This window comes from Ambystoma mexicanum, chromosome 4q (assembly GCF_040938575.1).
Source record: "Ambystoma mexicanum isolate Mex_15411 chromosome 4q, UKY_AmexF1_1, whole genome shotgun sequence".
In the NCBI taxonomy this organism is placed as follows: domain Eukaryota; kingdom Metazoa; phylum Chordata; class Amphibia; order Caudata; family Ambystomatidae; genus Ambystoma; species Ambystoma mexicanum.
In genome coordinates this window covers 330,618,603-330,632,236 of record NC_090928.1, presented here as the reverse complement: position 1 = coordinate 330,632,236, position 13,634 = coordinate 330,618,603, and the positions used below count along the sequence as shown (strand labels likewise).

The window sequence follows — 13,634 nt, the reverse complement described above, 5'->3', positions numbered from 1 at the left end:
GTTTTTTCATAGATGTTTTTAATCTGTTATTATGTGGTATTTCATATATGCCAGACTCATAAGTTATTTACGAAATGCTTACCTTGACAATAGGTGCCATTGATCCACTTGTAACCCTGGGGACATTCCAGTGACTGCCCATAGTTCGGGTATGCTGCAAAAAAGAAAATTACGCTTAGGTGGTACGGAGAATGCTAAGAAAGCACAGTCGGGCATCTACAAAATGATTCCACAGGTAGTGGGGCCATCAATAGAGCTTGCGTATTTACGAACGACTCAGAGCCGCTGACAGTTCAGTTATTTTAGAGTACCCCCCCACTAAGGGCAAACCATGCAGTAGATTCAATGTCTATTTTTCTAGACCTAGGTCCTTTTAATTATGGTATTGATAAGGCTGGAAAAACGTCCCCCAGCCCAATAATCCAAAGACCAATAAGCCAAACAATGCAAAGTCAAAAATCACATGCAGACTTAAATGAATGCTATGATAACATTTTTCAATAGCAAATCAATTTCAGAACCTGTTGCTCAACACTTTGAACTGTTATTGTTATCTATTTTCTTATTATGGTATTTAATGAGCACAGACCTAGCTTCAGGACCCTATTGCAGGAACAATTGCGTCTATGCCATCATCACTCATTTAATATTCCCTGGGCTGTCATTCACCCAGACACACCAACATTCTAACAGCATGCAAGGATGACCAGCAGGCCAAAGACGTCCGACGACTCGGCCATGCATCCGACACAACCTCAAGACCCACCAGTCACCCAAAAGACTCAAAAGATCGGCTTGTCAATGGCCCCCTTTTGCATTGCCTCACCATCTACAGCAAATGTGCAGTTGGTAGGAAAGGGAAAACACTGGTGACCTTGCTACTGTGTACAAGGAGTGTGGTGTGGTGACAGTGGTGATTTCTTATTCTCCCTGTGAGTGCCCCTTAGCCTCACCAGTAGGTCTGGCAAAGCAGCTATTGATCCTGCAATAGTGCCCTATTCTTCTAACTCTATTTCTGCAGTTGCATACTGAATCCGGCATTTAGGCTAATGCCTATTGGATGAGGGACAGAAGATATGATAGGGTCCAAAACTATGCCAAAGACAGATCTTCTTTCTATATGCCCCAATACTCTGGAACCTCCTCCCATTCAACATCAGACTCACCCCATCACTTCTACAGTTCAGGAAGAAGCTCAAGACCCTCCTATTCAATGAATGGCTCCTCCCTAACACTTAGGTTCACAGACCATCCACTTCCCACCCTACCCCAGACTGGGTGGTCTACTCCCCACAGTTGCTTGTAGATACATTGCTGACAAATTGCCAGCACTCCCCATCACCGGTTGTTAGCTCCCGGTTCCCTTGTTTATCTGCATTCCCTGAATGGGTCCTTCCCCTTACGATTGTAAAGCGCTCCATTGCTTCGCGAAGCTAGGTGTGCGCTCAATAATTACCCTAATAACAATAATTATATGTATTGCAAGTCTTTTGTTAATTCTGTGCAGCTACGTTCACTTCAGGTTTTTGCGTTTGACATGTGCACTGCTATCATGTTTACAGTCTGTGTTTACTGTTTGGATATCTTTGGAAACTCGCACGTGTTTATGATGTTAACTTCTTTTCGTAGTCACGATTGCAGCACATCAATATTTACCTTACATCTCGAATATTACCACCACCATCATCACCACCCCAAACCCCACCAACTCGACCAGTCTTGTGATTTTATAGTGAAGAAAGTAAGAATTGCAATTAGCAGGCTCTTTAACATGTGTTATGTGGGATATATTCTGCCCAAGAAAAAGGAAACTGCATTTACCCACGTTGGGTGTAAACAGTGCAAGGAATTGGAAAGACATTGAGATGACTGCCAAACTGGAAAGAAAAGACAGCATTGCATTTGCATCTGCCACATAAAAGAATGCTGTTTTCAAATAAAGAGAAACTCACTTTCTGATTGGGCTTTTCATGCCATTGTCAGAACGTGTTAAGTGTGGCATTTGCTAACACAGAAACTGCTATCATGGAAAGGTGCCTTTTCTGGCCTAAAATGATGAACACATGGAGTCAAAAACTTCCCTTTGCACAATTAATGTGAACAGTTCAAGATGGAAAAATGAACATTGATGGTGAGATCCAATTTTATTAAAAATATATAGAACGTCTCACGTGTGGTATAAATGTAACATTCCAAGTACAGGTTTTCTGTGCATGGAAAGGCTGGTTTAGCCCCGAGACATTTTAACCTTCCCCAATGATGCAAGTCTCTGCTGTTGCCCTTTTTAAGCTCACATTTGTAGGATTTAAGAGGTCAGCAGATGACACAGAGATAAACAGGGCATCTATTAATGGCAGGAAAACCTCAAGAAAAATAAGGATTTCCAGTTGCGGTGTGGACTAGGGCTGGAACAACAAATGGTACTTGCATGGATGATTAATGACTGTAATTTAGTTAAGTTAAAGGTAACAAAGATAGCAGATGCCCAGAGCTAATGTTCATGAGAAACAAAACCTAAATGTAAAATGTTATGGAAGAATATGTATATATCAGTTTGCTATGGGGTTCCATGTATAATCATACTTTAGGGATTTTCTCAGCAACTATGAGGGCTACAGAGGTCATTCGGGTGTAATTTGAAAGCTTATTGTGAGGTTGTTCTGTTGAATTAATTCTTATTAAAATTCAACTTTGGGAACCTAAGGTAAAACCCCAAATGTGTTCTCTAGCTTCCCAGGAAATGTGGTGAAGCCAAAACTCAGGGAGATGTTAGATAAGTGAATCATGTAACTGATTGTAAAAGTTGGTGATACTGACGTTTATTATTTGTGTGTAAACTGTGAAACATTTCTTTTTGCACCTGCGACCTCCTGCCGAGATGGGAGTTAGTTCATTACGGGCAGCGTGATCAGAGGAACCCAAAAATATATATGTTGTTAGCTGTATGTCTAAAATAAAGAAGTCGCCACATAGGAGTTTTTTTTGTGCAAAATTGACGTGTGAAAAAATAAAAGCCAAGTGGGTGGATTCATACCTCCCAAGATTTAAGGTTCATAACTCAAAGAGCCTATCCACAGAGAGAGGGCTGGGCCTTGGTGGAAGAGCGGAACCTGGTTGCCCAAAACGAAATGGGGGGCCAATCACCTGGCACCTCCTAATTTGAATATTTTGGTGGGTAGTGAAATCAATATAATGCATCGCACAATGGAAAAAGAGAAAAAAAGTTGCCTGAAACCAAACGGGTGGAATAATTGAAAAATTGCTGCAGGATTAACTTTGCCTGGGAGACAGCAATTGGGGAAAAAGACTAAAAGATGACTGGGCCCTATGACCACAGAGAGCCAAAGAGAGGGGTGAGTGCTGGAGGTTGATGACTGAACACGGACAGGCTGTTTGACCAGACTCTTATGTCCCCCTGAGCATGCCTTTCCTGAGCACCAAAACCTGAGATTTTCAATGTAGGTAGAAGGGTGAAGGGGGAAAAGGTTCCATGTCTGATAAATGTTTTTTTCCAATGTTTGATGTGCTTTCACATTGCTAGTTTGAAATGAGCGCAGGGAGATTATAAATCAAACACCTTCATAACGGCAAGCATTTCCTCGGATGTGTCCTTTTTTGCGTTTTCTTTTTAGATTTTAGTTAGTCTCTTACTTTATTAAGGGTATTGTGCGAATATATTGGATAGGAAGCAGTTACCCAGGTCTGTTTATTCGGGATGCTTTAAAATTAAAGTGTGTTTTTATTGTATTTTAGCATGTGTTGATGTTGTTGTAATGGCATTTTTGCTATACAATACACTTTTGATTGATTTACTCTGTAGTGTGTCAATGAAATGACCAGAGGGCTCATTATCTCTTAATGCCACAGCCCTTTATTAATTCAGGATTAAAACGATGATGTTAGCTTCAGTTCTGAATCTCTGCAGATCACCTGGAGTAATCCCATTCCATAGCATTGGACTTTGAGACGGATAGGCGACAGGGTCATCAGTTGCTTCAGAAAAATAGATGGTGTACTAGTGTGCTAGTCTCTTCCCCCTCCTTCCTCAATTCATGCAGGGGTGGACTGTGAACCAAAAGAGGCTCTGGAAATAATGTCCAAAGTGGCCCCATATTACACATTTCCAGCAAGTCCTACCCTTTTCCTAATAGAAAAATCTAGAAATAAGTTACCACTCAAAAGAGGCCCAGGGTGCAGAGGCCTAACTGGGAAATCCCTTATAGGCCAGTGCAACCATGACTTCACGGAAGGTCTACTTGGATAGTTTTGATCAAGTGAACTTTAAGCAGTCCTTAAGACCTATTGAAATGTTAAGGAATCTAAAGAACAGTGTATAATTGGCAGACCTGAAGTTAACATACTCTGTGGGCCTCAATACAGCTGTGCCGGTCCGGTCACAACAGTGCCGGTAAGCCTACCGGCACCATTGTTACCGGACCAGCACCGCACAACTCTGTGGGCAGGTGCCGTCTGGCCCACCAGGGTCAGACCTGGCGGGCGGAACGGCACCCGCCCGCAGAGTTTCACAGAAGCACTGGCGCCGTTATTAACGGTGCTGGTGCTTCTGTGGTCTCCATTCCCGTTGAGTCCTACGGGACTCAAATGGGAATGGGGTTTAATAATTTACTGGCGCCTGACTTCCTGGGAGCCCGGGGTGGTAACCCCCCAGTGTTTCTGGCAAGCAAGGTGCCGGTAAATATTGCAAGTCTGGCGGCAACCCGGCAGTAGCACCAGCAGGGTTGCCGCCGGGCTTGTAATGAAGCCTGTATGTCACGTAAGGAAACATATAATAATTTGATGGCACTTCATACAGGATTCTTCCAGTTTATAAGTGCTTTAATAAACATTGTCACCATTATTACTTCTCTGGTTACTGATTTTATCGACCTCGGAGGGATGAAGGGCTGAGTCAGAGCAAGCTGTAGTATCGAACCCATGTCACACGTCATACGCCATGTCACCATGTCCCCAAGGCGATCATGTTGCGTCGGAGCGATCCACAAGGCCATAGGAGCCAAGCAGCACCTCTGGGGCCTCATCAAAGAATGAGAACCCCCTGTGCAGAGGCACACTGTGCCATTTGTACAGCAGGAGGTGTTAATTGGCATTATGGAAGGAGACCTAATTCCCCCTTCTGGAATACTGAATGCATGCCGGACAGCTCTGCGTATTCACAACAGGGCGTTCTTTCATTTGCATAGGGGAGTGCCCCATGCAAATGAGAGAATGCTATTGCCTGTTCACTTTCTTTTGTGCCATAGAGGAGCAGGATCACCTACCATTCTGTAAATGGCTGAGGTAGAACATGGGAGAAGTGCCCTTTCTTTTCTAGAGATGCGAAAAGCCCAAAGCGGCGCTTGGGGCAGTCTACGCGCACTACCCCGGGTACATCCCAGAACTTTGTCAATTCACCCATTGGTTATTCTTTGTATTCTAATACTTGTAGTTTTGTATGTAGCACTTTACACCCGGAACTACAAGTCCCAGAAGGTAAACTGGATGGGCGACTCATTCCCGATATCGTAAAAAAACATTTTTGGGGAAAAAAAACATTAGGCACAAAAATCACGCAAGGTGTAGGAAGGGTCTATGGTGCATAGGACCAGTGTTTGATTTGTCAAAATGTCAGAACATTAAAACAAAAATGCTGCACAAGAAATTTTGGGCCTACCCCAAACGTGGCGTGAGGAACTTGGTAAGACGATGAGTAGAAACAATTGGCAAATACGTTCAAAGCCACGGTAGCTGTTGTTTCACCGCTCAGAGATTTGAAGTCAAGAAATGGCAGGTCCCCTTTCATGAACTGTTCAGTGGAGGGGAACAGAATAACTCAACAGAAAGCTTAAATGAAAGTGTGTCAGGAATGGCAGGCCCGTGAATGCATCTCAGGAGTGAGTCAGCAGGCGGGATACAGTGGAAATGTCAAGCGATTAATCCCGTCCATGATTCACGTCTGACGCGTATTGTCAGTTCCCAGAGTGAGTCAGTTTACACAACTTTGTACAGTATGAAATGCGTCACAGTGTCAATGCTGGTTAGTGCGGATACCTCCAAGCGTGTTTAATTCGACTCCGCTATTCACAGCTTTCCTGTGGAGAATTGTCAGTGGATGGGTGGGGTGAAGGGGGAGGGGAAACATGAGGAGAGACTGAGGGCAGGCTGTCATGGGAGAGCCTCCCACTCGCTGAGGAGAATGGATTGGAGGGCGGGAGGCAGGAAAGACTCATTTTTCAATTTGAACTACCTACATCCTGCGAGGGAAATGTATACGCCTGTATAAATCTCTTAATATAGAAGCAAGCATTCATTCAAATGACTGCTAGAAAAGGAGAAGATGCTTTGTTGCACAATGACATACATTTTCTCCATGCGGTACACTGATCCAACACACGTTTCTGGAACCTGTCACTCAATTTATTTATTTGTATATTTGTATAGGCATCAGGGATCAATTGACAACGCAAGACTCGTAGAGTTCAAAAATGTTTATTTAATAACGTCAGTAAACTACGGGTTTAGGATTGACTGGATTAAGGTACATAAAACCAAGTATTCCAGCCTGCTTATGGATAGTCCATCAGAGCATCACTCACTTCCTTTTTGCTCTGCCTCTTGAAGGTCAAGGTGTCCCCTAACTTCTTCCTTGGTCTGGCCATGCTGCCCCCTCTTGCGGTTCTGGTTAGGTTGCGGAGTTGCTAGCTGGTTCAGTGCACCTACTGGGTTTGTGGATGTGTAGGGGGGTTGGCTGGGCCACCTAGCACCATTCCATACCTTGAGAAGGTGTTGCCAAACCTTACTGGCCCCAGGCAGGTTTTGGTGTGAGCTACGGTGTGCTGGCATCTGACTCTGTCACAGGCTTTGTCAACACCAGCGTGTCAGGTGTCCCCTCCACAATACACCTCTCGAACCCTCCTTGGTCTACTGGTCTCTGTACCATCCCCTTTTGGTCCGACTCTCATGCATCCTCTATCTTCTTGTATGACCACCGGCAACAATAAGACCCTCTACTCCTACTCCCTTAGCTCTTCTTCCTTCTGCACCTGCCTCTTGTTTCTGATTCTCTGCTGTCATTGGCTTCTCTACTTCCCTGTTATTCAAAAGTCCTTGGGCAGGTGGTCTTCAAACGGATCACTAAGTACCTTGAGGATAATGGCCTTGGAGACCCACTTCAATCCGTAGTAAACACTCCACCAAGAAGGCACAAATGCATGTCTCCAACTTCTTCCTTAATGCTCATCACTGCCAACTGTCTACTATACTCATCCTTTTGGACCTTTCTGCAGCTTTGACACTTCGATCACACCTCGCTCCTCCTCACTATCCAGGACCTCCAGGGTTTTGTGAATCTGCTCTTGCCTGGATCAGCTCCTACCTAAAAGGTAGATCATTTCAAATCTCTTGGAACTTGCAAACTTCTTACCCAGGGCTTTAAGTGGGCCGGTGCTTGCTGGGCTCAGCCCCGGCAGGCTCAGAAATTTCGTTTTGAGGCCACTCGCTCGTGTGCAAAAGCTTCAGGCGCCAGAAAAAAATGCATTTCAGCCACAATGGTGGCGCCGCACCTGCGAGGCATCCCTTTAAGCACGAGATGGCCGTGGGCCGGCGCCACCAATATGGAGAAAACGTGAAGCCGCTGGAAGCAGAGGCCTTGTTTTCTAAATCCTGAAGCTCCTGCAGATTCGCGGGAGTTTGTCTTCAGGAAAACGGCCTCTGCTTCCAGCGGCCTCACCCCTTCAGCCTTAATGGTGATGCTGCCCCTAACCAGCTAGCGAGCAGCCCCACCATTAAGGCTAAATAGGCGAGGCGCTGTCCCCTGCCAGGCAAGCCTATAGAAAATAAATGCAGAGATCATCACCCTCTGCCCTATGCGGGAGAGGGTGCTGATCTCTACAAAAGGCTGCCTGGCATGGGTGCCAGTGGCCCATTGAGCTGGGGCTCATCAGGGGGGCGTGGCCTAACGGCCCAGCAGGACCCCCGCCGTTAGGCCATGCCCCCTTGATGAGCCCCAGCTCATTTTGTAGTGCCACTTAAGGCACTGTTCTTAGCCCACCCCTCTCCCTGCCGGTGCCCCCCAAATATCAGTCCTTGGACCTCTGCTCTCCTGTGCCTTCTCTCCCTACCAGACCCCACCACTGTGGTGGCCGGTGTATGTTCAAGATGCATACATCAATGCAGCAGCTAAATGCTCCATCTCTGCACACTAAAACCAGCCACCTTCCTTCAGACCCACCAGAGAGCCTAAATGATGAAAGTGGTATACATCTAGGTAACTAACAATAACGCGAAAAGTCTCACATCTACAACCCCATCAAGAAGTAAATGGCCTTGAGCGCACAATGGCAGAAACACACTTACATTGGGAGCTACTTCATCCCCTCTAGATTTGATTCTTCCAAACTATTTTGGGAATCTTCCACACCTTCCAGAGTTTCAGAGTAAAACTGCAGGGTTTATCCGATTGCCCTTTTCATTCACAAATGGCAAACAGAGATTCACATATTTGCTCTTTGGCTGAATAGAAGGGAATTGTACCCAGCACCATGCCCAAATAAAGGGATGCCCTAACCAGTTAGCCTTGATTTTTCTCTAAGGAATCAGAAGTAAGGCGCAGACTGAACGGTGGCATACTTTTGGGCATAGACGTTCATTAATCAAGAAAGGGTTTGACATGTGTCTCAGTCCCTAAAACTAAGAGGAGTTTCCCAACCTCAAAGAAAACTAGCGTAATTGTCAGGATGTCCAAAAGGAAAAAGTCTGTCCCTGTCGTGTCTCAAAACCTACCTCTATTCCTAATACTAATAACCTAAAACAACTGTGCAAGGAGGATCTCTTCTCAAAGTAAAAAAGTTTGTTGTGGTTTCAACCAACAGAACATGTCCCAGTTTCTCTGGTAGAAAAAAGTGACGAGAAAACAAACTACGTTCAGACATGCAAGATTCCAATACTAGGGTGGTGCCACTCCCCCCTAGATTTCTTCTTATCTTATTTTCCTTTGCTTTGGCCTCTTGAGCCCCTTTCACACGTTTGGTAAAATGTCACTGGGCTACTCAGAATGATATACTTCTTGGATTCACAGTTCTTTATCCCACTAACTTGGCACACCCGGCTACCAAAGGTAGGATTCCCTTTAACATGGATGTACAGTTCTTTATCCCGCTAACTTGGCACAGTCTGCCACCAAGAGTAGGATTCCTTTTATCAGTTCCAGGTTCTTGACCCTCCTGTTCTGAGCCTCTCATATGGGTCCAGGTCCCAGATTCGCAATACCTTGCATGGCTTGATTCAATCTCCTGCCAAGCAAGTGTCCGCTCTAGGACCGTCTCTCTTTCTCTCACAGGGTCCCAGACCCTCTTAATCTTCGTCACTTTCAACTTTGGTTTCTCACATGGGTGCGTGTCCCAGACACGCGCTGAATAGTAATATCTGCTTGGTTTGCTTCCCTGCCAAGCATACAACTCTTCCTTGTACGCTTCTTTTATCCTCAGGGAACCAGACCCTCTTTTTCTTGACTTTTTATTTGAGCGTGGGTCCCAGACTCCCAATGAAGATTTATGTCCACTTGGTTCACTCTCCTGCATAGTATATAACATTTTGTGGTTTGCTTCTTTTCCAATTAGGGTCCTAGACCCTCATCTTCTCAACTTCTTATTTGGGTGTAGGTCCCAGACTCACACTGTAGCATTGCATCTGTTTGGTTCACTCCCTTGCCAAGCATACAACTCTTCACGGTTTCGTTATTTTACATTCAGTGTCCTAGACCCTCTTGTGTTCAACTTCTTATTAACTTCAGGGTCTCCACCCCTCTTCCTTCTAGTTTCTGTGTCCACCTCGTTGCTCCCCCAGACCTCTAGGACCTCTTGGGTAACCCACATACCTGTTTGTTTCTTTGGCGCAGGTACTGACATGGTCCCTGCAGCTGCGTCCCTTCTCGAGGTTCTGGTAGCAATCAGGTGACCAGTGGGATCTGCAGCAGCTCTGCAGACGTCTTGACACTTCCCGGCTGCGCACTCCCTGTCTTTTGCACTTTGCCGAGTCCTGGGAGGCCCAGAGGATTTGGTTGGCAGCTGCCCGAGGAGTTGTCTTGTCCTGGACCAAACTCAGCTTCTACTGTTCCTGCGGTCACGGCTCCCCTTCTGTTCGCGTCTGTCCCTCCTCAGAAGATCCTTCTCTCTCTCTAGCGTCCCAGATGATCTCCATTCAAACTCCTACGTGGGATTGTTGTACTGCTTTGGGCCAATTACTTGCCTTGAGACGCTAGACTGCTCATTCTGGTTCACGAGAGTGATCCTTGGACTCCTGGTTATCTTCGTCACAGTACCCGTTTCAAAATCACATTCATGATTATTTGTACTTTTTGGTCTTTCAGTGTTGTCACGTATGCCGAATTGACTAACTTGACAACAAAACACATTGGGCCTCATTACGAGGTGGGCGGTAAAGGATTACCGGCACCGGTAAGGAGACCAGTGCTGGTAATCCCTTACCGCCATACTACGAGGTCCCTTAGCGGGTCCCTTCCTTAACGCCTGGTTTTACCAGGCGTTATGGAAGGGACCCGTTAAGGGACTTCAGAGCTAATAGCGATTTGCGGTACCGTTATTAGCACCTTCCCCCTTCCCATTGAGCCCTATGGGGGCTGAAATGGGAATGTTTTTTTCAATGGGGCTTACCGGTCCCGCAAAGGTCGGAATAGACCGGTAAATCCCCATTGAACGGGACCGGACACGGTACCGGTATTGGAGGTAGTCATGGTGCTAATAGCGCCATGACTACCTCCAACCTCGTAATGAGGCCCATTGACTCAAGCTAAAGATGGAGAAGTATGATTTAAGGTTGGCAATGGGGTTGAGTGTACTGACGTAGGGTCATACCACGTGCTCTGATAATGGTTGTCCCTAATCCCATTGAGGGATTCCTTCCCCATGTGATCCTCCCTCGGTGGACCACCCCCTGGCGTACTATTGCACTGTGGACACACCTCCCTGGCCCCATGGGAAAGGTCTCCCACCAGGGGAGAAGGGACGACATCCTCAGGTTCCTTACATCTCATAGATTTCACAATATTCATGACCTCCACTGACAGACTATGTTGGTCACGCTATACATCGCAGGAACCAAGCTGTCAAGTAGAGCAAGGTATGGGGCAGGTTAACAATAGACACACAAAAAACCCCACTCAGCTTTTGGTTTGCCCCATGAATTGTCAAACACTTAATTCAATAAACCTTTTTCTTAGTTGGGCGTGGTGCAGTTTTGCTTATTGGGATTAAGTGGTCAGGTTCATTGACACCTGTGGCCATTCTACGCACTTGGTGTGTAGTGTACTTAATGTGTTGTGTGACTGAAACATGTTGTGCAGTGGTTAATCCCTGGTTTTCTTCAGAAAGTATGAATGGGAAGACTAGAGGCTGAAGCGTGGCCTATGAGATGCCACAGTGCGACATCGCAAATTATTGATTCCAATATTGTTCACTGTAAGTCACAATTTACACATGTATAGGATGTGGTGGAGTGTAATGGAAATTATATGTGCAAAATGGATATTATACTTTTTTTTAACGAATGAATAACTAAACATTTCTTCTGAATACTAAATGCTATAAATGTATTTGTATTGTGCAATATCGTCATATTGACTAAAATGCATTCATTATAATTGTTTTTATTGACATACTTGGATGGAGTGCCATACATGTTATCAATTCATATTGCGTCACAACAAAGGTAGTGTGTTTTTGGTTTCATGGTTCGTGGGGCACACTTGGGCCTTTGGTTTTCCCAGCGTTGTCACCAAGGGGCTACAGGGTAGGCAATATACAATTCAGTTTGAGTCAATAGGGCCCTCACCTAAAGCAGAAGGCAATGTCACCCCGGTATCCAGAGTGGCCAGAAAAGAGTCATTAGGATCATGGTCCTGGAGAACATCTACGCTATTTGGAATAAAGGTAAGGAACACATTACCTCCAACTGGTGATGTTCTTTCTGATGGATACAGTCTTTCTCTCAGTCCCTTATGGAATAGCTCCAGACAGGGAATTGATCTGGAAATCTTTAAATAGCCACCAGGGGTTTTGTTGTGACTCTAGCCTGACTCTCAGGCGTGGATAAGGAGCTGCTCATGCCCCTCCCACTTCAAACACATACCAGTTCTGTCCAATTTTCCCTTCGTCACAGAAGTCAAAGGGGCAATAGAATTGTCCCTATTTTACGCAACATTTGCAATGTCAATGTTAAAGGGAGAGAAGGTTGATGGTGAATCTTGGCAGGAAGAGGTCATCCATCGGAGGCAGCCCATTCAGGCATCGTTCATGGTCCGTGAGCCCAGGCAGCAGTGCTTGACAAAAATCTCTAAAGGGACTCCCAAATGCTACTTGTTAGATATCCAATGAAAGTAGCCCCTTCCTGTGAAGAAGAGGTAGGTGCTAAACTTCCAGTCAATTGGTCTAGGATCTCTTTAGAGGCCTCCTTATGTGCCAACTCATAATGGGTTTTGACGCACTGGACAATCCATCTAGAAATGGATAATCTGGTCATGGCTGGCAAAGTGGATTTTGCTCTAAGGATACAAGTGAATAGCAAACCAGGCCCTATCAGTAAAGATCTTTGGAACGGATTGCATTGCTTGCTTTTGATGGAAGTTACACACTTAAATTAGGGCCAAACTAGGCATAACAAACAAACATTGAAACCAATTGTCATTCCGAGGCTGGAATTCTGGTACACATGCCCCACGGACCTCTCATTCATTGATTGAGCCTTTTGGTCAATTACTCCCCCGCGACTGTACTCATCAGCGGACTGTTGCTTAGTTACTGGGGAAGGAATGCCAGTTCATCTCTCCAACAAGCTGATGCTACACCTTCTGCATAACATGGAATAATTGCACCCTTTACAGTAGAGCATACTGTAGAGAGTCCTTTTAACAGCTCTTTGTAAAAGTCACATTCAGTCAAGGCTTTGCTCACCCTATTGTGCCAGCATTTCACAAGAATGTGAAGAGGTACCGCTGCCTGCTTGTGGATAGTTTTAACATGCACTCCTGGAAAACTTAGTCACAGTAGCACTTTCTGTGCTGTGGTGCAAATGTAGTGCCAGATTCTCACAAAGCAGTGGAAATGAAAGGAGCTCAGGCAATGCTGTCGGTTCATTTGTGCTGCTTCCAGAAATGCTCAGGTCACCTTATTTTCAAGACACTAATGTATGACAGGCTTCCAGCAACTACGTGGTTGCTAGTAGCGCGTTTCACTGAGACGGGCCGTTAAAGTATCAGTTGTGAGGAATTCGACCATCCGTATGGTGGGTGCGTGCTCGCCTGGGATTTTTTGAAATGTTTAATTAAATAGAATGATGGTAGACCAACCTCAGGAAAATGTGTGAGGCTAATCCACCCACATTTTCCTATGCTTGGAGCACGACACACTCCTAAACCTGGATACTCTGGGTGGACACAGCCTACAGGCACAGTCCGCCCTAACATATTTTGTTGAGATATGACAGCCATGAGTACATAATGCATCTCCCAAAGGGGGAGGACCAAACCTTCCCCTGCCATGGCAGGGGGAGGACCAAACCTTCCCCTGCCATGGCCAGCCTGATTAACTAACAAAGGCTCAATGGTTCCATCCTGCTCTTTTGTT

General features: G+C 45.5%; 1 protein-coding gene across 4 annotated transcripts in view; it reads right to left on the bottom strand.

Moving 5' to 3' along the window:
• LTBP1 (latent transforming growth factor beta binding protein 1) overlaps window positions 1-13,634 on the bottom strand; it is a 1,019,134-nt gene that overhangs the window by 363,246 nt on the left and 642,254 nt on the right. For all 4 annotated transcript variants that reach the window (XM_069607908.1, XM_069607910.1, XM_069607907.1 and 1 more), the window contains one exon: window positions 83-154. In XM_069607908.1, the coding sequence (XP_069464009.1) occupies window positions 83-154 (72 nt within the window). The remainder of the gene's footprint in view (window positions 1-82; window positions 155-13,634) is intronic.